This window comes from Melanostigma gelatinosum (genome assembly GCF_949748355.1).
Source record: "Melanostigma gelatinosum genome assembly, chromosome: 2".
NCBI lineage: Eukaryota > Metazoa > Chordata > Actinopteri > Perciformes > Zoarcidae > Melanostigma > Melanostigma gelatinosum.
Window position 1 is genome coordinate 13,586,260 of NC_136635.1, and position 23,017 is coordinate 13,609,276.

General features: G+C 43.0%; 1 protein-coding gene across 1 annotated transcript in view; it reads left to right on the forward strand.

Moving 5' to 3' along the window:
- Nucleotides 1-7,356: 7,356 nt before the first annotated feature.
- cgnl1 (cingulin-like 1) overlaps nucleotides 7,357-23,017 on the forward strand; it is a 28,008-nt gene continuing 12,347 nt past the window's right edge. Inside the window, exons 1-8 of the mRNA XM_079283751.1 lie at nucleotides 7,357-7,472; nucleotides 10,181-11,855; nucleotides 12,031-12,125; nucleotides 13,862-13,967; nucleotides 14,458-14,559; nucleotides 15,014-15,150; nucleotides 15,885-16,023; nucleotides 16,587-16,799. Coding sequence (XP_079139877.1) covers nucleotides 10,233-11,855; nucleotides 12,031-12,125; nucleotides 13,862-13,967; nucleotides 14,458-14,559; nucleotides 15,014-15,150; nucleotides 15,885-16,023; nucleotides 16,587-16,799 — 2,415 coding nt within the window. The 5' untranslated portion in view covers nucleotides 7,357-7,472; nucleotides 10,181-10,232. The remainder of the gene's footprint in view (nucleotides 7,473-10,180; nucleotides 11,856-12,030; nucleotides 12,126-13,861; nucleotides 13,968-14,457; nucleotides 14,560-15,013; nucleotides 15,151-15,884; nucleotides 16,024-16,586; nucleotides 16,800-23,017) is intronic.

The window sequence follows — 23,017 nt, forward strand, 5'->3', positions numbered from 1 at the left end:
GTGGGCATGTTTTCTGTAGAAGTGGGACCACCATGTCTGAAGGCTGACTTCCTGTCATGGCTGCTGGGCCAGCTGACAGAGAGTCCTCGGCTCACATCCTTGAAGCTCGACCAAAGAGCCTGCTGCTCCTCCTGCTCTCAACAGTAAGATCATCCGCCTCTCTGCTAATCTCAGGATGCATGCTGCACTAAACATGCTTTTTGTCTTCTCTCCACTTTGTTGTTTCGATTTCTTGATTGAATAATCACACGGGTTAAAAATTAGCTTTTCTTCAAAGGACATTCCTATTTTCTCTATACTTATTATTTTTTCATGGGAACTTCTGAAAACTAGAATGATAAGAATATTGCAGACCGGTAAAATAAAGTGTTACCCTTTTGTTTTTGTTTTACTTCCTTTATTTTACAGCTGCATAGCAAACAGAGGCTACAGTAACATTTCATTCAAATACAGTCAAATTAGCAAAGCAAAGTGTTAGTAAAGCTCTGTTTTTAGAACCTGCATCTCAGGCTTTCTTTGATGGGTTCCTTGAATGTTGTGTTAACTGTGCCGTTGCATTTTGTGTAATATCTGTGCAGAGGAGCGTCAGTGTGGATTTGTTGTTGCAAGAATCTTTGGCCAGGAGTCGCCTCTCTCCATCTCCAGTGTGAAATAAATACGAGATCAGGTGCAGTTTTCCGAATGAACATCAGCATCTGAGAGTTCTGGTTCACCTGCAAAATGTCCACTGAACGAGGCACAAAAAGACGCATCTCTATCAGATGTCTTAGTGGAGGGGCCTTCTACATGACAATACCCAGGGGCCCATTGTCTCATAATCTCATAATACAATCACAGTGTCTTTTGGACAAGAATAGTAACAGTATTGGTCGTTGTGGAGTAAAGGACATAAACAGCCTCTTGGTAAGTGCTGTTGCTGAACCCAGTTCTGATATTTTTCAGTGTTTTAAAAGAAAGGAGGAAGTTAAAACGATGGTTAGTGGGGTGAGTCTTTAAGACTCGTTTGTCCCTTTTGTCCAGGGGACAGTAGCTCCTTGCCTATGGTTTTTTATGCATTTTGCACCACTTTGTTCTGAGGTGTTGTACACATATACGGTGAGGATGCTCTTAGTACCAGCATAATGAAATTGCATTATACCATAATTAGTCCAGCGGCATAGTAACAAATACGAAACCAATTGTTCAAATTGTTCTAAAAGCACCAAAATTGGCACACAAGTAGATTAATACATTCTGAACAATTTTGGATATGGAGGCATTCAAGATTCTCCCCGTAGCACATTTGGCGGCCATTTTTCAAAATGGCCGCTATTTACCATTAGCGTCATTGAATATGTACCATAATTTGTCTTTTTGTGGATGCTAGAGGTGATAAGTGTGCTAGAGGTGATAAGTATTGTACAATTACACATACTTGTGTGCTTACCAATTAGAATGGCTACCATTTTACAAGAAAAATGCATATGACCAGTACAGCACCACCAATACAGAAGATGATGCGCACCCTGGAAGCTTCGAAGACTGGTGCAGTCAGAGAGAACAGAGTTATCCGCAGTTTCAGTACTGGTCAACAGTCTTGGCACTGGAGCTGTCCACTCTGATCTATGTGCGATCTCTGAGAGAAGCCAATTTTAGCATGTACGTGGATGCTCTGACAGAACTGGTTCCGTGGTTCTTCGCACTAGACCACACGAACTATGCCCGCTGGATACCAGTGCATCTGCGGGACATGGCAGAACTGGCAAACAAACATCCAGATGTCTTCACAGAGTTTAGCAAAGGACACTTCACAGTCCAGAAGACCAAGAGGATCTTTTCAGCAATCCCTATTGACCAAGGACATGAGCAGAACAACGCGTATGTCAAGGGTGATGGAGGAGCCATCGGTCTCACAGACAATCCAACTGCACTGAGGCGCTGGATGGTTGCCGGACCAGAGGTTGCTAGAGTGATTGTGGAATTTGACGACTTCAATCTGCATCCACACGACCAAGAGGAGAAACGTCAACACGAGGAGACACCAAGTGTGCAGAAGACTTTTGCCAGAGATGTGCGCTCACTCGTGGCCGTCATTGAAGAGCTGGGCAACCCTTTCGAGGAGGACAGTCAGGACTTGCTGGTGCTCGACACAAAGGAGATCGCAGACCCTGCAGTCATAGAAACAGTCCGTAACGCCAAGCAGATTGGCCAAGACCAGTTTGAAGCATTCTCAAAGGAATGCATCGTGGACAGAACCAAGTCCATTGAGGTGGCAATCCACCGGAACAAGCTACCATTGTTTGCGACCAAGAGAGGACCCAAAATAACCAAAGGAAAACAACAGGTCAAATTTCTGAAGAATGATGTTGCGCTCTTCGCACGATTATATATCAGCTGCCAGACCCGTAAAGGGAATCTAGAAGAGTTCTTCAGGCATGAAAACCAGCAATGCCCTCCAGCTTTATCTGACGGAGGGAGACTGTACCTAGGGAGCAAGAGTGACTTGCTGGTGTGCCTTGAAGGCCATGCTGAGCCTCAGTCTGAAGCGCCTACTGTCACTGCTGTTGTCCTCGATGGAGCAGTAATCGTACAGATGTTGAAGCCGGGTACTGCCAACACGTTCGAGGAATATGCACAGCAAGTGTTCATCCCATACGTTGTACAACAGCTCCAACATGTATCACGTCTTGACCTTGTGTGGGACAGCTACAGAGCAGATTCCCTGAAGGCATCAACCAGAGAACACCGTGGAAAGGGAGTACGTCGGCGTGTTGTCGACTCGGCAGTTATACCAGGAAATTGGCAAAGTTTCCTGCGAGTTGATGGCAACAAAGTGGAGCTCTTCAGCTACCTCTCCACCATGCTTGCAGAGTCCTTTCAAGAAGAAGGCAAGGAACTGGTGGTCACTGATGGGGAGCAGGTGATCTGTGTTCCACACCAAGAGGACGTCAACTCACTCGCCCATGCAACCAAGAAGAGGCAGACACTCGCATGATGCTACATGTAGCACATGCTGCACAACATGGTCACCACCAGATACAGGTTCGAACAGTAGACACTGACGTCGTGGTCCTAGCAGTGATGGTAGTCCAGAAACTACCAGCTGGAGACAAACTCTGGGTAGCCTTTGGGACAGGCAAGAACTACCGCTACATTGCAGCCCATGAAATAGCTTCCTCCCTTGGTCCAGAGAAGACATGTGCTCTTCCAATGTTTCATGCCATCACAGGGTGTGATACTGTGTCAGCCTTCGTCGGACATGGGAAGAAATCTGCCTGGGCAACATGGAACACGCTGCCAGAACTCACTGATGCCCTGCTGAGTCTGGCAAATGCACCCACAAGCATCCAAGAGGATACAATGCATGTCATCGAGAGGTTTGTAATACTCCTGTATGACCGCACAAGCAAATGCAAGGACGTCAACAAGGCGAGAAAGAAGCTCTTTGCAAAGAAGAGCTCTGTTCAGAACATCCCGCCAACCTACGCTGCTCTGGAGCAGCATGTGAAGAGATCTGCCCTTCAGGGTGGTCATGTCTGGGGCCAGGCATTGGTACCAGAGCCCGTGCTCCCTCCACCAACAGACTGGGGCTGGCATCGGAGTGATGATGGGCCCTACACACCACTCTGGACCACACTCCCTGAGGCATCCAAGACCTGCTATGAGCTGGTGTCTTGCGGATGCAAGAAAGGCTGCAGAAAACGCTGCAAGTGCAAGAACGCTTCACTGCAATGCACTGGTCTGTGTTTCTGTGAAGGCGAATGCCAGTAGATTAGGACAGAAAACTTGTTAGCCAACATTATGATCTGTAGACATTCATAATCCTGGTGACCAGATTTGAAAAGTTCAGAATCATAGTGTGGCAAAATCTACGTTATTGTATTACATGTATGTACTGCAGGATTACACAATACTGAAAGTTATTGTATTGGCAACTGTTTATTGTGTCCACTTAGATTTGTTCATTTATATTAGATCTATCCATAAATGTATAACTGTAAGTACTGTGCCTAGAGACGGCTTCTGGTCGACTATATAACTACAATTTGACCATACTGTAAACTCCCCGTACTCTGTGTATTATTTTGACTACCATTCCATTGCAATTTTGCCAGCAATTTGAAAAAAAAATTGAATTTTGAAATAAAGTATTGAAATCTTCATCAAATGTCTACTTTTTCCACAAAATGGCGGCAAGTTTGGGAGCCATTTTTGAGAAGATTCATCTAAATATCTGTTAAACAGTTATTGATGTTAATTCTGATGTAAAAAAAGGAATTATGTAAAAAAAAAGGAATATGTAAAAAAAAAAAGAAGGTAAATGGCGGCCATTTTGAACAATGGCCGCCATATCTTCCACATGGCTAATCTTGAATGCCTCCATATCCAAAAATGTTTAGAATATATTAATCTACATGTGTGCCAATTTTGGTGCTTTTAGAACAATTTGAACAATTGGTCTGCTATGCCGCAGGACTAAATATGGAAAGATCTCCAGATGTCCTAAAAAGAAAAGGTCTATTGCTGAAAAGAAGAAAAAGAGGAAATTGTAATTTTGTTGTACTCCCTCTGTTGAATTTCCTGACCATTGATCCTGAACATATGGAGGTCCACGACCACTTTCATTGTTTCGGAAACTTGTTGGCTGCACACCAGTCCACAGGGATGAAGCCTTATTTAGCTGCCTTATTCAAAATAAATGTAGACCCTCTAATGGGTTTCATCTGCAATCTTAAACAACTTAACAGACTGAGAGAAGGAAATTCAGTTATTTCTCCACCACATTGTCTTCAGTGGTGGCTTTTGCCTGTCACACTGGTGCAGAGCCAGTTGAGATAAACCTTTCCAACATTTTCCTGTCATAAATCAACAACGCAAAAGATGAAATCTCATGAGGTAAACGTGTGCCTCTATGACATCTCTGGTGCATGTCGCTGGAAAGCCTGCAGTCCTTCTTACAATCAGGATAAGACTGAGCTGTGTACTGAGCATGCCCAGAGGTCCCAGCCGTGGCACCTCATCGGAGTACAGAGCTCTCATTGTGTGCTGCTGTGACCCAGCACAGTAGCAAAGAGCTCAGATTAAAGGCTGCGGTGCTGCGCGGCCTCTCTGCGGACACAAATATAAACAAAGCTACAAAGTTGATGCTGCAGTGACGAGGTGTATTACTGTAAAACATTCAGTTTATCATTGCTTCAAAATCTGAATGTCAGAATGAGCATTACTAACTCATTTTCTTTGTGCTGTTTTGAGCTTGAAAGTAATTACATTTTGCTATACTGTACTTTAGTACAATTTGTAGGTAAATGCACTTTACATGTATATTTTCATTTTATGCTACTTTATACTTCATGGGGAAATACTTTTATTGCACTACATGTATTTAACAACTCCAGTTAGAAGTTCCTTTGAGGATTTTTCATTCGAAACATTTGATTAATTTACTGTATAAAATACTGTACAATGCATCACTGCAGATTCAACTATCCAACAGTGTGTAAAGTAGTATTTTGAATAAACATGCTATTTTTATTTATCTGTATGTGGTATTGCTGCTATTTTTAAGCAGACACTGAGTGCTTTACACTGGACTTTGTATACAAATATCAGGCTGAGATCGTGAAAGTAGGAAAACTGTGATTGTATGAAATATTGTCTGTGAAATTAAAGGTACTTCTATTGGGTCATTTCCTCCAATATCAATGAACATGAATGGCCAGAAAAAATAAAACTATTTTGTTTCCAAAATGTTCTGAGTGTATTGTTGTCTGAACACAAGCAGCCATGCAAGAACGTGCAGGAACATCACAAAAGTATTCAAATTCAATACACTGACAGGTGTTTCTAATGTTTTGTCCGCCTCATATTCATACATCGAACAGAAAAAATATTAGAAACACCGTACAATATCATGCAATCAGATACAACACCACAAAGTACAGCCTCCCAAATCCCTGTGGAGTTAAATGAACGTCTTTCTGACACATTGTCAACAATAACATATTACCATACGATATGTATTACGGGACTGTGGGCTTTCATGACATGTCTTACAGGTGTTAATGACTTTCTGGTAACTCAGTGTTCAGCTTGAACTGTAATCTATTTCTTGTAAGAGTAAAATACTGACAGAAGCAAATTCAGTTATTATTATCAATCAAGTTGTTTTAATGGTTTGTTTAATAAAACAGGTTATATAAAGTATAGGGGTATGGTCCTTTTAAGATGCTGTGAAAACTAATATCACATATTGTTATTGTTCTGTAAGATATTTATATACAGTATACGTCTCTCAGTGCAGCTGACTGTAAACCCTCCTCCTGCTTCGACCATATTTTAAGCCATCATTTATCACTGCTCAGTGTTGTTTGCTTCGTCTTGCACTTACTCTTAAAGTACACACACACACACACACACACACACACACAGCGCAGGGACGTTATTTCCAAAATAATACCCATTCTCCAGTATATGCAAGGCATTTTTCAACATTTCTTCATCCCACTCAGCATAATATCTGCCTCTTGTTTGCTTTTACGATGTATTCCTGGACTCCCACCGTCACGCAATATGTTCATTTATATCTATGGTGATGCATTTACTTCCCTCTCCCTGTGTGGGTAACATGCATGCTCCATTATACCACCACCACCACCGGTTCTCACTAACTAACCACTTTCAGGACAGCTTTCTATCCACTAGATGACGCTCTCGGTTTTTAAAGACATGCAGCTGCAAATTGCATTTATGCAGAGAGTGTAATTAATAATTAAACTAACATCGAGTTTGAGCGGAGCACATACGTGTATAATTCTCCTTCTTTGTGTTTGTGCAAACAATTAATATCCATGTAAGTGTGTAACTTGTTATTTAAATCTCCCAATATTTCTGAAATATTTCAGCAGGGTGAGTTTGGCTTATTCGTGCAGTATTTCCCCCAAAGCGATGTCTGCTGGGTCCACCCATGTCCTTTTTTCCCCACATAGCCAAAAAGAGACTTGTACCCATAGACTGTATGCTTGTACCTTAAAATGCATGAGCTCCGTCATTTAGGCTCCTTTGGTTATGTGTGATACGTTTTTATTATTATTGTGTTGGCCCAGCTTCATTGCTTTCTCTGTCGGCTTAAAGTTTATGATTTGGTTTATTCATTTAAAAATGTTTTATAATGAGCTAATAAGGAAGATAATTAATGTGTCAGGCCTCGTCTACAACTTGCGGTTTCGAAATCTGTTCTTGGACCAGCCGACTGTTTGTGAGGGGGGGGGGGGGGGGGGCGGGGGGGGGCGGGTTTGTGCGCTTGTTCAGGAGGCGGAGCGGCCCGGAGGGTCGGACGTCCTGTAGAAACTGTCCTGTCTCCCAGAAAACAACACAGAAGTTAATAAGTTAGCAAGCAGTGGCGTGGGCACTGTGCACAACCGTTCATCTCTTCGAAAATCATTTGAAACAAACGCGTATGACCTGCGATCACTGAACGAGAGAGAGCGACGCTGGTGAGTAACTACGTTACGTCCGCTAACAATGTTCATTGTAAGGTTACATGTCTGCTGTGAGAGCGCTAATAGCCGTTCAACTCAACAGCAAAGCTGAAGAATTGAACATTTTAACAGCAACAAGGACCACTGACGTGCTACAAACTTGACTTGCTGAAGTGAGTCACGGAAAAAAGAAAGAGGTTTTAAAGTAAATCTCTGGCTTGTGATTCATGCCACCTGTTGCTCTGAGCAGCGATGAAAGAGTCCAGAAACTGCGTCAACTCACTCGTTTCTTCACTTCTGTCAACTAACGTGAACTAATTAACGACTTCCCTCTAAATCACTGTCTGTCACGAACACATTCGTGTTGTTGTAAGTTGGTTTTATTTGTACGCTCCCGTTGCAGCTACCTGACGCTTCAGACGCTTCCATTCATGTTACGTCATAATATTTTCCCACAGTGTAAATCCTCGCTTCACCGTTTTACATTCGCTCTTTCAAGGTCGGCTGCTGTTAACCGACGTGTTTTCTTCATGTAGTCATGTGAGCCGCTGCAGCTGCAAGACACAGTGTCTCAACTCTGTGACACAGAAAACGAATCGGGTCACACGAGGAGATACAAAATCTGCTTTTGTTAAATCTTTGCAGAGTCTCCCCCTTTTGCACAGATCAAAGCAAGGGCCTTGATATCCAACCTGTGGTTGATGCTGACCTCCCTGCTCGGCGGCACACAGGGTCATGAAGGCAGCACTGCCTCAGTGAAGGATTCCTCCTTTTGCAGTGACAAATACAATGGGAGGAAGACAGTTGTTGGAACATACATGTGACACTAAGGATGAAATAATCTATTGTGCGTCATCGTTAGCTTTAATCCTTCCTTGACAGCAATCTTCCTCATGCACGGGACACTTTACCGTGGCTTCCATCTTCCCTCCTGTACAGACTGAAGGGTAGGATGCTGACTGATTCTGACTAATTGAAGCACCAGGATCAGACAGTCAGCATACCCAGTTGACTTAACATCATCAAGCTGAGGTGAATTATTCTCATGTGGTGCAATAGGAGTGGCCGACATCGACAAAATAAGTGGTTTCTGTTATGTTTTATGGCAGAGGCAGGCCACCTACTATGAAACAAAGACCGTCTCTGCTAATACAAACATATTAATACACTTTATTGAAATTCAATGTTACCCTTGGGGGGGGGGGGGGGAAACAGCAGAGGTGCTATATCATGCTGTATATTCTATATATTTTACAAGATGTGTCAGGTTGGCACCGTGTCTAACTAATTTCCTGGGGAAACCATAAATCTTCTATCAGGGTACATGCACTTTTGATACATTTTGTGCTATTGATATATACCCAATATAGTACATTCTGGGGAAAATCAATTCAGAAAATGTTGCAGAAAAAAAATCAGCCTATTTTTGGCTAATCCAGCCAATTGAATACATGACAAATATTTTTCATATCGAAGCAAAAACAATAAAACAAAAACTCCAATATTGATGTAAAGCCATCCTGCTCATTGATTTGTACTTGCTACTTTTCCCACAATGACATAATGAAACCCAACACAACCAGCATGGCAAGCCTGCGTCAGTTAACCAATGTACATCTTCTCACAGTGCGTATTGTCATATCTCCAAACCTTACATGGTGCTATGTTTTCACCAAACAGGCTCAGTTGGGCTCATATGGCGTTTATTGTCTGCCTTTACCTATTTCATGCTAATGTGATATATCCTGCTTGTGGCTTTGTTGCCTGTCTTATCAGTGTCCTTCTTCCAGCCCCATCTCGGCCGTCTTTGTATTGTAACATCAGGAGGAATGGGACGCTATCAGCAAGGCAAACAGGAACCTGTTCAAAGCCCATTGTCCAAAGAAACACATGTTTTCTGCTGATGGCTTTGTCTTCACTGGCTTTCCAGGCATAAATGTGTCTAAAAACATTCGGGAGCTTACTTTAATGTTTGTACAGAGTTCAATATTTATTGCCAGCTGTGTTCTCATGGTCGTGGCGCAAATCAGTCAAACAGCCCCGCATTTATTATAAATGTGACAAAATTGAGCCAAATAAGATTTTGTTGCTCTCTTTTCATGGCACATCCCACGAGCCTGGGCTGCAATTACATTGTCATTTACAAGGATCGATTACACTGTGTATGCACACACACACACACACACACACACACACACACACACACACACACACTGCACACTCTAACTCTAACACCCTTCAAAGTTGTGGAGAGATGGCAGAGCTCTTACATTTCTCTCAGGTCTGACTGACTCATATTCAATTATTTTCTTTCTGTTAATACCTTTCTCTTAACCTATTTAACCTATATTCTTTGTCATGCATGGCAAACAGTCATTTTGTTATGCCATACCTGTTAGTCACACACCTGTCATGCTTTTTTAAACACTACCTGGTCATTTTTGCAAAAAATGTGGCTGATGTTGACTCATATTTCCAGAGATACGATGTGTTCTGACTGAGACTTCATAAACAACACAGGGACCTCAGTGGAGAGCAAACGGAACATTAAGACTCATGCAAAACAAGAAAAACTAATTAAAGCGGAGAACATAATTAAATGCAGTGAGGCTTTAATGTTTCATTAGTGGCTGAGTGTGGCACTGGGAAACATTTGTGGATATTACTGAATTATGTAGTGTCTCATCTCTGACTCATGAACCCGTCTGAATCTTTGCTTGCAGAGGTGGACCACCTGATCCAGGGAGTGGGATTTATTTTCCTTCTGCATTCCTGATGGAGTCATACAGAGTGACAGGCATTCCTAACAGTGGACCACAGCGGCGCCACACTCAGCCGTCCCGCCCCTCCAGGCCACACAGCAATGGAGCTGGTACATACGGTCTCAGCATCCGTGTCCAGGGTATAGATGGACACCCATATGTCGTTCTCAACAACCAGGACAGGGGTCCTCAATCCTTTATGGACCCGAACAGTAATGGGTACATCGACACAGAGGGCTCTTTTATTGAGAACTACCAGGAGTATGATTTCAGGGGAGGAAAGGAGGCTGGATCCGACAGCCCCTTTGTGGACTACAGGTCTCAGAAGATAACCCATTACACTGGTCCTCAAAATGGCATCGCAGATTCACAGGGAAAGAAACACTCCTCCCTTCTGAACTTTCAGAAGCACCCTGAGATACTGCAGCCGTATGATCCAGAGAACAACTCCCTGACCCTTGATGCTTTCCACAGTCTGCATTCAAGGCCTCTTCCTCTGGATGAGACTGAGAACCAACACCAGAGTTCCTCCTCCAAATCTGCTGTACCTGCGCTGTCATCAAGCCTGGACAGGATCAAAGCTCCTGCGCATCAAGAGAAAAGGCAACTTCCATCCCAGAGCCTGAGTGACACAGCCCTTTTTAAGCCGAAGTCACAGCCCCGGTCTTTGCCTCCTACCCAGCTGGCTCAGTCTCAGACCAGGCCACAATCACAAGTAGCTCAGCCGCAGTCCAAACCTCATCTTGCCAACCTGAATCCACCTCAGTCCAAGCCAGGCTCTAAAACGCAGCAGCAACCAGTGCTTCCAGCCGAGCCTCAGCCCTCCACCGTGTCACGTCGAACAAGTGAGCAGAGCAAGACATCATCTCGATCCCCCACTTCGATGAGCAGCACCAGCTCCAGCCTCGAGCGCACCCACCGAGAGCCTGATGTCCTTCCTCTACGCAGGACTGACTCCAGCGGTCCAGTCCTTCAGTCCTCATCCCGTTCCCGCCACTCCTCCTCATCTTCCACCTCTAAAGCTCGGGTGGAGGAACAGATGGACCCCCTATACGCAGACACCATCAATCGCCACGAGAACCGCCGCTACATCCCTTTCCTTCCAGGTTCAGGCAGAGACATTGACACAGGCTCCATTCCTGGTGTTGATGAACTCATTGAGAAGTTTGACGGCAAAGATAGCAGCCACCAGCGCAGGGGCCGCAGGAACAGGATCAATCCAGACGACAGGAAGCGCTCACGCAGTGTGGATAGCGCCTTCGGCCTAAGAGATGGCTCTAGCTGCGTGGACGGATTTAGCCGCCAGCGAGGCACATCAATGGAGCATGTCCTGCGGCCCTCACAGCTACGGCTGCAGCAAACAAGCGGCAGTCAGGACTCTTGGCTCGCGGCTGTAGATGGTAAGGGTGACTCAAGGGCTTCATCTCGTGTGGCCAGCGCGCCTGGCTCCCCTCAGAGCACCACCTCTAAAGGTGTAGGCTCCATACAGGGTTACAGCAAGCCACAAACTCGCACCTCTTCACTACCATTCAAAAGCGTGGACAGTGCCTTCTCAGCTGGAAAGGTGCCGTCAACATCGCCATCCAAGCCTTCTTCCACCGCCGACAAAAAGCCCAATACAGAGGCAGATGCTCAGGTAAAAAGGAATCTATGCTGAAGCATTATGATTGGATCTTACCTATTCAATGTGAAATGTCTTTTTTTTAACATGTGTCTTAGTTTACTTGAATTATAAGAATATTCTCCAACAGATGATCGTCTGTTCTGTCTTGTAAAAACTTCATTAAGATCTCCTTTCCTGTCATTGCTAGGCGACACCTGATCTTTTGAAAGGTCAACAGGAGCTTTCACAACAAACACACGAAGAGACAGCAAAACAAATTCTGTTCAATTACCTGAAGGATGGGTGAGTTATCTTGAATATTTGTTGCTGTATCTTATAAATGTACTTTTTTAGCTTTATTTGCTCATATTAATTTAAAAAAACTGAATGTTGTCTCAATTCCTTGGCTGTTCGTTGAATCATGACCTGAGCGTATTGTTTACTCTAATACCTAAATGTGCCATGTTGGCACCATAAGGTGATGCATCATGAAGGAAGAGACTGTTCTGTGTGTTTTTATCAGAGTTGGACTGTTTGTGATAAAAGTTAAGGAATGTGCTCATCTTACCCTCCCATCCAGGCTGGGAGAGATCCAGCTGTCTGGAGTTTGTTTCTTCACGGAATCCCACTTTCTCTCTCTGTTTTCTCTTTGCTGCAGTGTGAAAACGTTCTGTTTGCGTCTGTAATCGGACACTCACTGCCTGTCAAGGAAAGGCATGTTGGGTTAAAAGGTTAAATGTGGTTCAGGTTTTAAAGCAGCCAGATATGATGGTGTATGCATTCGTTACAGTCTTTTAACTTGTAGTAGGCAGTCACTGTCAAGTCTTGTTTTTGGAGAATGTGTAAGTGAAGCACAAATGCCAGTTAAACTGTACTCTACAGCAGTTGAATCAGTTGTGCGTGATTTCACAGTTAAAAAGAGTTTGCCAGTTTTTACAGTTATTGCACATGTGCCACAGACTTGTGATCATGTAGAAAGAGAGCAGGAAACTGCTTGGGTGTGCCGGGCCACAGGTCAGGAGTCACAGGACAAAGGAAAGGAAACACAGATGGAAGTGGGGCTGAAACTGAGCTACATTCCCAAGGCCTAAGAAGACAAACATCCACCAAGAGGGGTGATAAAGCTTTAATGAAAATCATCTGTATGAGGAGAAAAGAGGGGTTCTTTTGGGGGGGGGGGGGTGAGTTGTCTGTCTGTGTCAGCCATGTAATCTATTGAAATAGTGAATCACTGCTGCCATGTGAAAGTGGTATAACTCCAGTTTAGTGAATTCTGATGTTTTCACTTTAACCGGAGGAATCATTGTTCCTCTGTGGGTTGAGTAAATCCTCCCATCTTTGATCTTTCACACGGCCGGGGAGGAACTCAGAAATGCTTGGTGTTTAATGACCAAGGCAAAGCTGCTTTTCTTAGCTCTGAAAATGTTGTTGTTTAGGTTTACGAAGGTTTTGACTGAGCAAAACAATACTGTAAATGTTTGGCACTTTGTTATCTTTTAGATATAGGACATGAAATATGTTTCCACCAGAGAGAATGGGCGCGAGGCAGAAACTATGTGGGTGTGGCTGGTTTTGGGACCAAATGTTGTGAATTCAGGCTTCTTAAAAAACATCTGTTTTTGTTTCAGTAACTAATAATATGAACAATGACTGTAAATGTTTACTACATCATATACTTGACATTCCAGTAAGCATTAGATGCCTTAGACGTGGTGATATTTCTTAACCCATGCATTGATTACTGCATTTTTAAACATTTTTAGCTCTGGCTACTAGTTTACCTGGCGATGAAGTGAGACTATGCAGCAATCCATTAAACTGCCCATATGTTTCATTCTTCGCCTCAGAGTTTATTGGACGGGTGTAATGAAGCTGTTTGTGATGTGAGGTGACACATCAAAGCAGCTTGATCCTTCCTGACCCTTTCTAAGCTGGGAATGACTTACTCTGTTCCCAGAACAGTCTGCAATTTATTCTTGAGCTCCCAAACACTGAGAAAAGTTGTTTTTTTATACCTTTAATAACCTGTGTGTGTGCAGAAGCACAGATAATGATGATACGACGAAGAGAAAGGTCAACCTTGTCTTTGAGAAGATACAGACGTTGAAGTCTCGGGCCACGGCGAGCGCACAAGGCGATAACAAGGTGAGACATTGTTATATCATTGTAATTGTGCACCACTAACCACTAAAGTTTGCCACTTCTCCCCTGCAATGTTTGGCACATGTTTGTATTCGAATCATAAACTCGGGTTTGTAAAAGTGCAGTTTTACCTTCGTGATTTAGTTATCGACCAGTGAGGGTGAGAGATGCGTGTTTGGGGTTCAGCTTCCCAAAGTGAAGCTGAACTGGTTGATAAATACAACAAAGTTATTTGTGTCCACAGTAAATTCTTCTTTAAGATCCTGTTTGATTCAAACCAGTGAAGAAAACTGAGAGTTTTGGGGCTTTTTAATAAGACTGTGCACATATTATATCTCTGATGCTCTGAGGCATAGCGGACGCTGTCAGCTATTGAATATTTACCCTTTACTTAGTAACCGAGTGCTAATGCCAGAATATTCATCTTGTAATTTTATTCATAATGGATTCATAAGAATTAAGCAACCCTAAAACTTCTGCCTTCTTCTGTCAGTCTCTGGACTTTGGTGCACAGACCAAAGCTCTGCAGGAGCAGAATGAGGAACTGGGAAAAGAAATGGCCGAACTGAAGACACAACTTGAGGACCAAACCACGGTAACAACAGTCAACTGTGCCTCCAACACCAGCCTGTTTATGTTGCCGATCGGTTTACAGCTAAACTTGTTCTTTGAGAATATCCTAAAGAGCATTTTGGGACGACTGGTTTAATCTAGAATTGGCTAAGTTCAACACAAAGGCACGTTTAGAATAAACAGCCTCCTCAGCATCTTGAAAACCTGTAATATTGTAGTGAGTGGTTGTTTTAATAGAGTAAATGTAAATTCAAAACACTGTTTGCTATGCATTTACTTTTCAGTTCATTTTTCCAACACATTTTTCTCAGATTCCCTCAAACAGATAAAAAAACGACCATGACTTTATGTTTTTATCAAACAGATCAGATCAATTCAATCCAAAGGCCGAACGCTTGTTGCAGTGGATGTAAAAGACTAGATATGTGTCCTGAAACTGAAATGTCAACAGTAATATGTGTCTGTTTCACCAACAGAGGAATCAGGCTGACAAGAGGACAGTAGCAGGTTTGAAGAAGCTGCAGCAGGAGCTGGAGCGGAGTGCAGAGGAGTGCAAGCGTCTGAAGGAGAAGCTAGCCACAACAGAGTTCGAGCTCCAGGCCACAGTGGAAGAGTAAGTGCAGCGTGACAATTCTGGAGAATGACAGGTCACTAATGATCGTATTAATCAACAAGCGTAGCTCTGTTGTGTGCCAGTATTTTAACTCGTCAGGGTGGTTCAGTAAGTTAAGTTCCCTTCACTGGTATCTCCATCCTGGTTGCACGCTCCAGCAAACACAACTGGCAGTGTGTGGTGTGGTGGCAAGCTGGTGACGAACCACGATCTTGTCGCTGCGCGACTGATCTCTAATGATTTGTTGAGGATTTGCACACAGGCTGGTGGGAACAGGGACTTTATGCCCTCCTTGGGAAGCTCCTTGTTGACAGGTGAAATGAAGAAGTGGTGTATCAGAAGAACCATGTTGCTGTTAACACCTTCCTCACCTTCCTCACCTGTTAACATCTTCCTCAGGATGAATGACCCAATACCAACCATCATTTAGTTTATTTGTACAGCAGGAATATGCTTCGATCTACATCACTGTGGTGATTTGTTTGAGGTTCCTCGCATCACTTATCACCCTCCTCCTCCGTGCTGTCGTGTAGAGGCAGTTTACACATTATTGCTTCGCCGTCGTTCAGGTATTCGTTTTAACCCCTGTTCTCTCTCGGCCTCACATTAAGACCCAGCACAGGTGCTGCCATTTCTATGTGTGAATTAAGGTGCAGGTGTGCGGGTGTGTATGTGCATATGCAGTATGTAGAGTGCCTGTACTGTGTGTTGTGACATGTCACATGGTTCGTCAGGCTGTTCCAGGTGAAGATGGAGAGGGAGCAACACCAGACAGAGATCAGAGACCTGCAGGACCAGCTGTCAGAGATGCATGACGAGCTCGACTCAGCCAAGAAGTCCGCCGCAGATGAAGAGAGAGACATCGCTATGGTGGTAATGCAGTGTTCATTGTTCTAGAGAAGAAGGTTTTCTGCTCTAAGCTTGTAGAACATGTGGCTACCTCACTAAAACAACCGTGAAAGATAAAATGATGTAAAATGAAGTGTTGGAGTGCGTTAACATTAAGGTGCAGTTTCGCACTGTAATGCAGCCAGTGTAGAGACCAGCCTGTCTGGAAGAGGCTTAATGATGTGTACCATCCTATACTACAATGCTGATAGCGATTATCACACTGACATAACACCAAAGGCATTTTAGTTTTGCTGAAAACATTTCTGTTGTACCTAAGCAAGTCAGTGTGGTGACGGCTTTATCTGAAAGATTTGTCTTTGGAAACGCTACAGACTAAACTATCTCATTTGTTGTTATTTATATTTCCAAAAGGCCCACGTTCACATTCATTTTTGATCTATTAACAGTGAAATATAAACCGTTTCAGTGAGAAACATCTATGTAACCAAAGGCAAGAGCAAACTTAAGGGCCACGGTGAACTCCAGTCTGAATCTTCAAATTCTGAAGTGATAAAATGTTTCCACACTGTCTTCCTTTTCCACAGGACATGATGCATCTGAAGGTGGAGATGCAGGAAGTTCTCCTAGCCAAGGAGGAGCAGGAGGAGGTGCTGAGGAGGAGGGAGAGGGAGCTCACTGCTCTGAAAGGAGCCTTGAAGGAGGAAGTGGCCGCTCATGATCAGGAGGTGGATAAGATGAGGGATCAGTATGAGAAGGAAATAAGCAGGCTGCAGACATCTCTGGTGGAGGCCAAGCAGGTAATCAGCCTCCCGTTTGTTTCTCCTCCCTCCCCTCTCCTTCAGTTTGACTCTTGTGTTCCCTCCTCCTCACTTCCTTAGCTTTTGCCCACCCCCACTCCAGAAACACACCCTGTCACAGAGGAGAGTCAAGATAAGCAGCGCATCGGGGGAGCTGTAACTGTGTGTGTGTTTTGCATTTCAAGTTATGCCATATGTTCATCACCAGGGGTTGGGGCTTATCTGTAGCACTGAGTGTCAAAATACTGAGTCACTGGTTCTATAAGCGGCAGGATATACTGTTTCAAGAAGCATGGCACTTTAAATCTGTATGACTTTATTTCTGTGGAAAGGATTTGCAAGAATAGCAGGCAATGGAGGCAAAGAGGCCTTGTTTTATTTGTCTCTATTGCAATTTTAGAAATGTTTAACATGAGTAAGATGAGATATTTTTTTATATTATACAACAAAAACTTTGAAATATTATCATTCAACAACATAATTCCACAGACCCATACTCGGCATAATACTTTGGTGACTAATAGTTTCTAACAACATGCCTCAGTAGCACCAAACTAGCTTCATGTACCTGCAGTTGACTAATCAATATTTAAATTTCTGTTAACCCCGTAATACTTGTACATGCATAGATTCATGATTTCACAAGCACATGGCTTTGTGCTGCTGCTGCGTTAGTCATGAATCATAAATCATGAATTGTTTTTGTTTATGATAAAGAGCTGAAAAACATCCGGGTTTTTAATGGTGACGTCATCGCAGTGTATAAACAAAGTAGCTTAAACACTCTGATCAGCACATAATGAGATATTCACCTCCTGCAGTTTGAAGCTGTACGATGTTTTTCAGATGACGCAAGTGGAAATTCAGTTCAGCTTGAGTTGACACACTTGAGCTGCATCAACAGAGCAAACTGATAAAAATGAAACACGATGTAACAGTTAAATGTGGCTCGTAATCATTGTTCATGGGAGTGTGGAGGTGTTGTCTTATCTCAGCTTGTCACTGTAGGGAGGAACATTTTACAGGAAGAAGGATGATTAATAATAACATTTAGAGACATTTATCTGTAGATTCATATTTACAAGGTGTCTTGTTGGCATGTCACTATTGTAGCTTAGTAGCAATTCTCAAACAAAGGCCCTGTTATACTATATATATATATATATATATATATATATATATATATATATAGTTCTGTTTTTACTATATTAACGAGAAATAAACTTCTGAAAACCTGAACATGAAGATCTATAAACCTCCTTGAACTGGTGATGAACCAGCCATCATTTAAGAGTGAATGATTGAAGTCGATTTCTGGTAGAGCAGCAGAGAGCCTTTTTAAAATGGAGGGAGGTGAGTTAAGATAAGAGGAGCAGCAGTGCATGGCAGGAGACGGCGCACTGAAAGGACTGAAGACACATTGTTTTCAGTCGGTCGCTGTGTGACTCACGTGTGTCCTGTTTGCCTCAAAGAGTGGAAGTTGTGCTTGTTCTCGGCTTCCTGCAGCCCGGTGGGGGTCCACAGCAGCGCTCTGCAGCAACAGTCTATGAGAACACTTCCTTTGGTTGAAACAGAGGTACTGCTCCCCTGATGGAGTATGTCATCAGGGCTTTACCCTCAGTGCTTTGTAAACACTTGACAAGATGAAGTCATTGTTTGTTTCCCTTTTAAGATATGAAAGAGTTCTCAGTCATTTATGTCCTTGAATTAATGTTCTGTCCTCAGGTTACACCGAGGCATTTAGAGATTAGAAAACTCTGCCTATCAATCATTATCATTATCATTATGCAGAAACATGAACTCAAATTCATCTATACAGTTGCACTTTTATGATTTCGCTGTTTATATATGCTGTTTATGTCGGGGCAATGTGAAAACAGGTAATAAGATCGGACAAGTTAGGACATAAAATACATAATTTTGTCGTCATATCTACAAAATAAGCATATTGAAAGCATGTGGGTAATAAATACTGTTAATCTAGACATTGTGGTTTTCTGTGTAGTGAGAATACAGCGTGATGTGCACATTCCAAAAGAATAGCAAGCACGCATCACCATGAAACCCAAAGCCTTTTGGAGCTCAAATGGTCACAGCATGTGGCCAGTATAGGCTGAGCTACAGGTTCTGAGAAAGCCTGGCATTAAAAGGGAAAGCTGTTTATTATCTCATGTACGCTTCTACTTTGTATGAGGCTGTCATACAGAGGAGAAAGAGAGCCACAGTGAACTGTGCATCTTTTATTTTTGTGCCCCCATCTCAAACCGACCCCCTCTGAGTGGCCCTAACGTTTGGGTTGACCAGAGCAGTCCATGCGAAAGAAGAATGCTGGAAACGGGAGCACTGAGTTGTTCTGTATACGAGTTAATTGCAGTGGCAAGCCATCGCTAATCTAATGAGCGGCCGTTCCCGAGTTGCGTCGTGTCCCCTCTTCTTTCTGTGCCCCGAAAGAGTGGGGGTAATTGCGGACCTCAGTCGATGATGAATGATGAGTTTGTTTCACACAATAATAGCAGCGGGGGTTGGGACATGCTGAATAAGTGGGTCAGTGTGCTGTAGAAAAAGGGATGCGTGGCTGACCCCCTGAAAGGAGCGGGGGGGGGGGGGGGGGCTGTTTTGTGTCTGAAATTGAAAGCTGCATTGTGTTTACAATGAGCTGAAATCTGTGGGATTTCAACAGGGTTGATAAATCTCGGTCATACTTTCTTAAGAAGATATGAATTTGCTTATTTTTACTTTTACTTACCCGAGTTCTCAATGCTCTGCAGCAAAAGGCACATTTTGGAAGTGGATTTGATCTTGTGTGTCAGTGTGTGCTGGTATGCAAAACATGTGGAAAGATGAGGTGTGGTGAGTAGAGAGAAGGGTCTGTTTCCAGGAATGTCGGGGTCGAAGTGGAGACTGTGCACCCTGCGGACCTCCTTTTTCACTCAACTCCACGGCCTTTTCATTTATGCCTCTTCAGGGTGCTGCAGTTGCATCTCCATCTCCGCAGCACTCCGGATTCTCAGTGTTAGAAGCTTTAATAGGTCTCAGCTGTACTCTTCCTTCCTAACTGTAAAGACAGAGCCTTGTGCTTATCACACCATTTCCAGCTCTTGTTAAGTTTCACCTAAGCCCCGAGGCACAGTGTGTAACACGGCCACATTGTTATCACGCTCTCATCTGTAACCTCAATCCCAAATGCCGTATTTTTTCATTTCCTAACTCCACAGTTTCCACACAAGACTCTGCAGTGATCTGCCGCTCACCACAGTTCATTTTCTTGCCTGTGCCATTCTCGCTGGTATCTCAGCCTGCCTTTTGAGTAATCTCTGCCAGTGTGTGAACTGGAGTCTTACTGTCTGATCATCAAACTTATGTGGCCCACAGAAGAGTTCCCCCTCAGGCATGTTTTGAAAGTAAGGACTCCCGCATACGTCTGTGTGTTTGATGATAGCACTGTATTTCCAAGCGTAGCTTTAGGAGCTGGTAGGAGATGCAGGGCAGTGAGTGAGGAAGGAAACGATGGAGAGTTTCTGGATCCTGACCGAGACTGCAAGGAAGTAGCCGTTTATCCTTGTTGGTCTTCAAATGGCTTTAATAATAACTTTATAGATTGATGACATTAAAAAGAAGAATTAAATACAGCAGCAGTTCAGTCAGAAAAGGTTTGGTTGAGAAAATGTTGCTGCACGGCCATATGAGGGTCACGTGCGTGCGAAGTCAGGCAGTTGCTGGATTTGAGTGTTTGTTGTTCCTTTACCTCGCTGCCTGTGAGCGCTGATGTGGTGGGAGCCTAGCCTGCCAAAACAACTCGCAGGTGTCAAGTTAAATATACATCTCCCATGGAGATGACCAATAACATGTGAGACGAGTGGTTAGAAGCTGAGAGTTAGCATTCATCAAGCATTGCTTTTAAAGGCAGGCAGTGTGTTTTCTTGGAAACTTGTCAGGGATTGTTCATTTTATGTTCTATGTTCTGCCTTCTTGTGATCCACATGACCATGAAATATTGAATCAGAACCAGCCTCTTGGAATTTTAGATTACATTTTGATCTTGTATTTGTAACTATGCCAGCTGACCTTTTCAGAACATAATGTTGGACTTCACTGTAACTGTGTAAAGTGTGGGTTGAGATCTCCCATGTTTGAGTTGTTAGTGTTGTGGGGGATGTGGATTTTGGGCGATCCTTCTCTTGCTCACAAGTTTATTCAAACCTCGTCTTTTTTGGCCTTAGGCCTGGACCACTGGAACAGTTTTTCAGAGCAGCCCTGAGATCATGAAAACCTCACTTCAGGTCGTGCGTTCACCCTTTCTTTCAGAATTATTTGTTTTCATCTTGCAAGTTAGGTGCACTGTGATGAAGGCACATCACAACATTTCCACGTCTTACAGCAATGCTTGTTTCATTGACAATTGCAGACGATAGTGTGTGTGATGTCAACAGCTGTGATTTTTAGGAAGCCATGTTCTTTCAATACATCTAATATCAAAATCATCAAGTCACTCAGAGCATCTGCATGGTCACAGTCTCACTAGTCTCAATAATGCCATGTTGTATCCAAACACCCCTGCAAGCTTGCACTTTGGCTTTGCACAGAGACTTTAAAAGCTGGTTTCTGTATACATTTCTCAGAGGACAAGATTTGATTACGGCCCTCCTTTGACCAAAGAGATGCCAGTGCTTCTCAGCTGTCACATTTCAATTTCTACTTCAATCCTTCCTTTCAGTCAGGCCTTCTGTTCCAGTTAACCTCGGGTCTGGGTAACTTCTTTAATGAAGAATTATATTGTATGTGTAACACACACTTTGTGCTGGCAAAGGAAATCAGGGCTTCCACACTGCCAAAGATGTTTTTTTAAAGTTCTCCTGATAAGAGGATTAAGTTCAGATAAGGTGATATACCACACAGGTATGACCTGTACTCTAAATGACTTTGGACAGTTTTATTTAATTAAGTCAAGTTTGGATTTGAAGCCTCTTCCGTCAAAGGCAACAAATGCATTTGTATTTGACACAACGAGGCTACAGCACTTTAGCTGTCAAAAAGCTCAAACCCACAATCAGGAAAAACAGGATTGGTGACATTTCATCTCCAGCTATCAAAAGAGTAAACGCCTGAGTGGCCAATCAACCTATAATGCATGTCTACAACATCTTCATAGCATGCAGGCTCAATAATATAGCAGGAGGCTTCAACTTTTACAGAAGCAAATCACAGTTAGCATGTTTTTGCAGCTGCTGCTGCATTTTAAATGTATTACTGCACTGCATGTTATATTTTGCGCCACTCTGTTGGGTTTTGTGGAACAAATGTTTTCACAGTTTGTTTTTCAAAGATGGCGCTCTGGCAGAAGTCATTTGGGATATTATGGTCTTCAAAAAGAAAGACAAAGCACAGGCAGAGAAACGTTGGGAATGGGGAGGGGAGAGCAATGATAACATGTAAGCAGCTGGCTTTGTGGAAAATGACTTCATTTGGACAAACTACCTGTGTGTTTACAGTGATTGTGATTGATTTTCAGGCTACCTTTTTACCCGCTCATAGTGGGTCTCAGAGTTGCATTTGAACTCTGCCTTTGGTGACTTGTTATTGAAATGTTTCTATGAGAGTTGATGTGCAGTATTGTGAGTTGTAATGGTGTTACCTGTATATCTGATAAAGGGGTTAATCCTGCTGACATTTATTGAAAATACAGTTTGTATGAATATGGACTGAACTAGGAAAACATTGTACCCTGTCGGGTTGTAGATTTCTGTTCTGCAGGTTACTTGCAGCTGTGTTTGTCTTTAGACCATCAGCTCTTTTGTTATGCTGGAGGCTTATTTGGTGGGAACAACTGAGAGAGCCCGGATTTCACCACAGCACACGACTTGGGACACATAATTCACCGCCGCATTTGTGGCGCGCTTCAAAGACTGCACAAAGTTAGTTAATGTGCAACTTTATGCAAACAGTTTGAGTACACAAGAGAGACCAAGTCAAACTTTGAGTGAGTGTAGAGGAGCGGAAAAAGACAAGCGGAATGACATTACCTCATATTCTTTTATGATATTGCACTAATACTCTGAACCAGCTTGTGTTCTTAGTCTCTTTGTTACATTTGTATTTAAAGAGGTGATAAAGAATTGTATTAAATGGACAAATTAAACAAATCATTGTCTAATAGCTGATAAAGTGATTGTTGTCTTAGCACTAATCCTTCAGTGGTTGTTAGGTAATCTTTAATAACA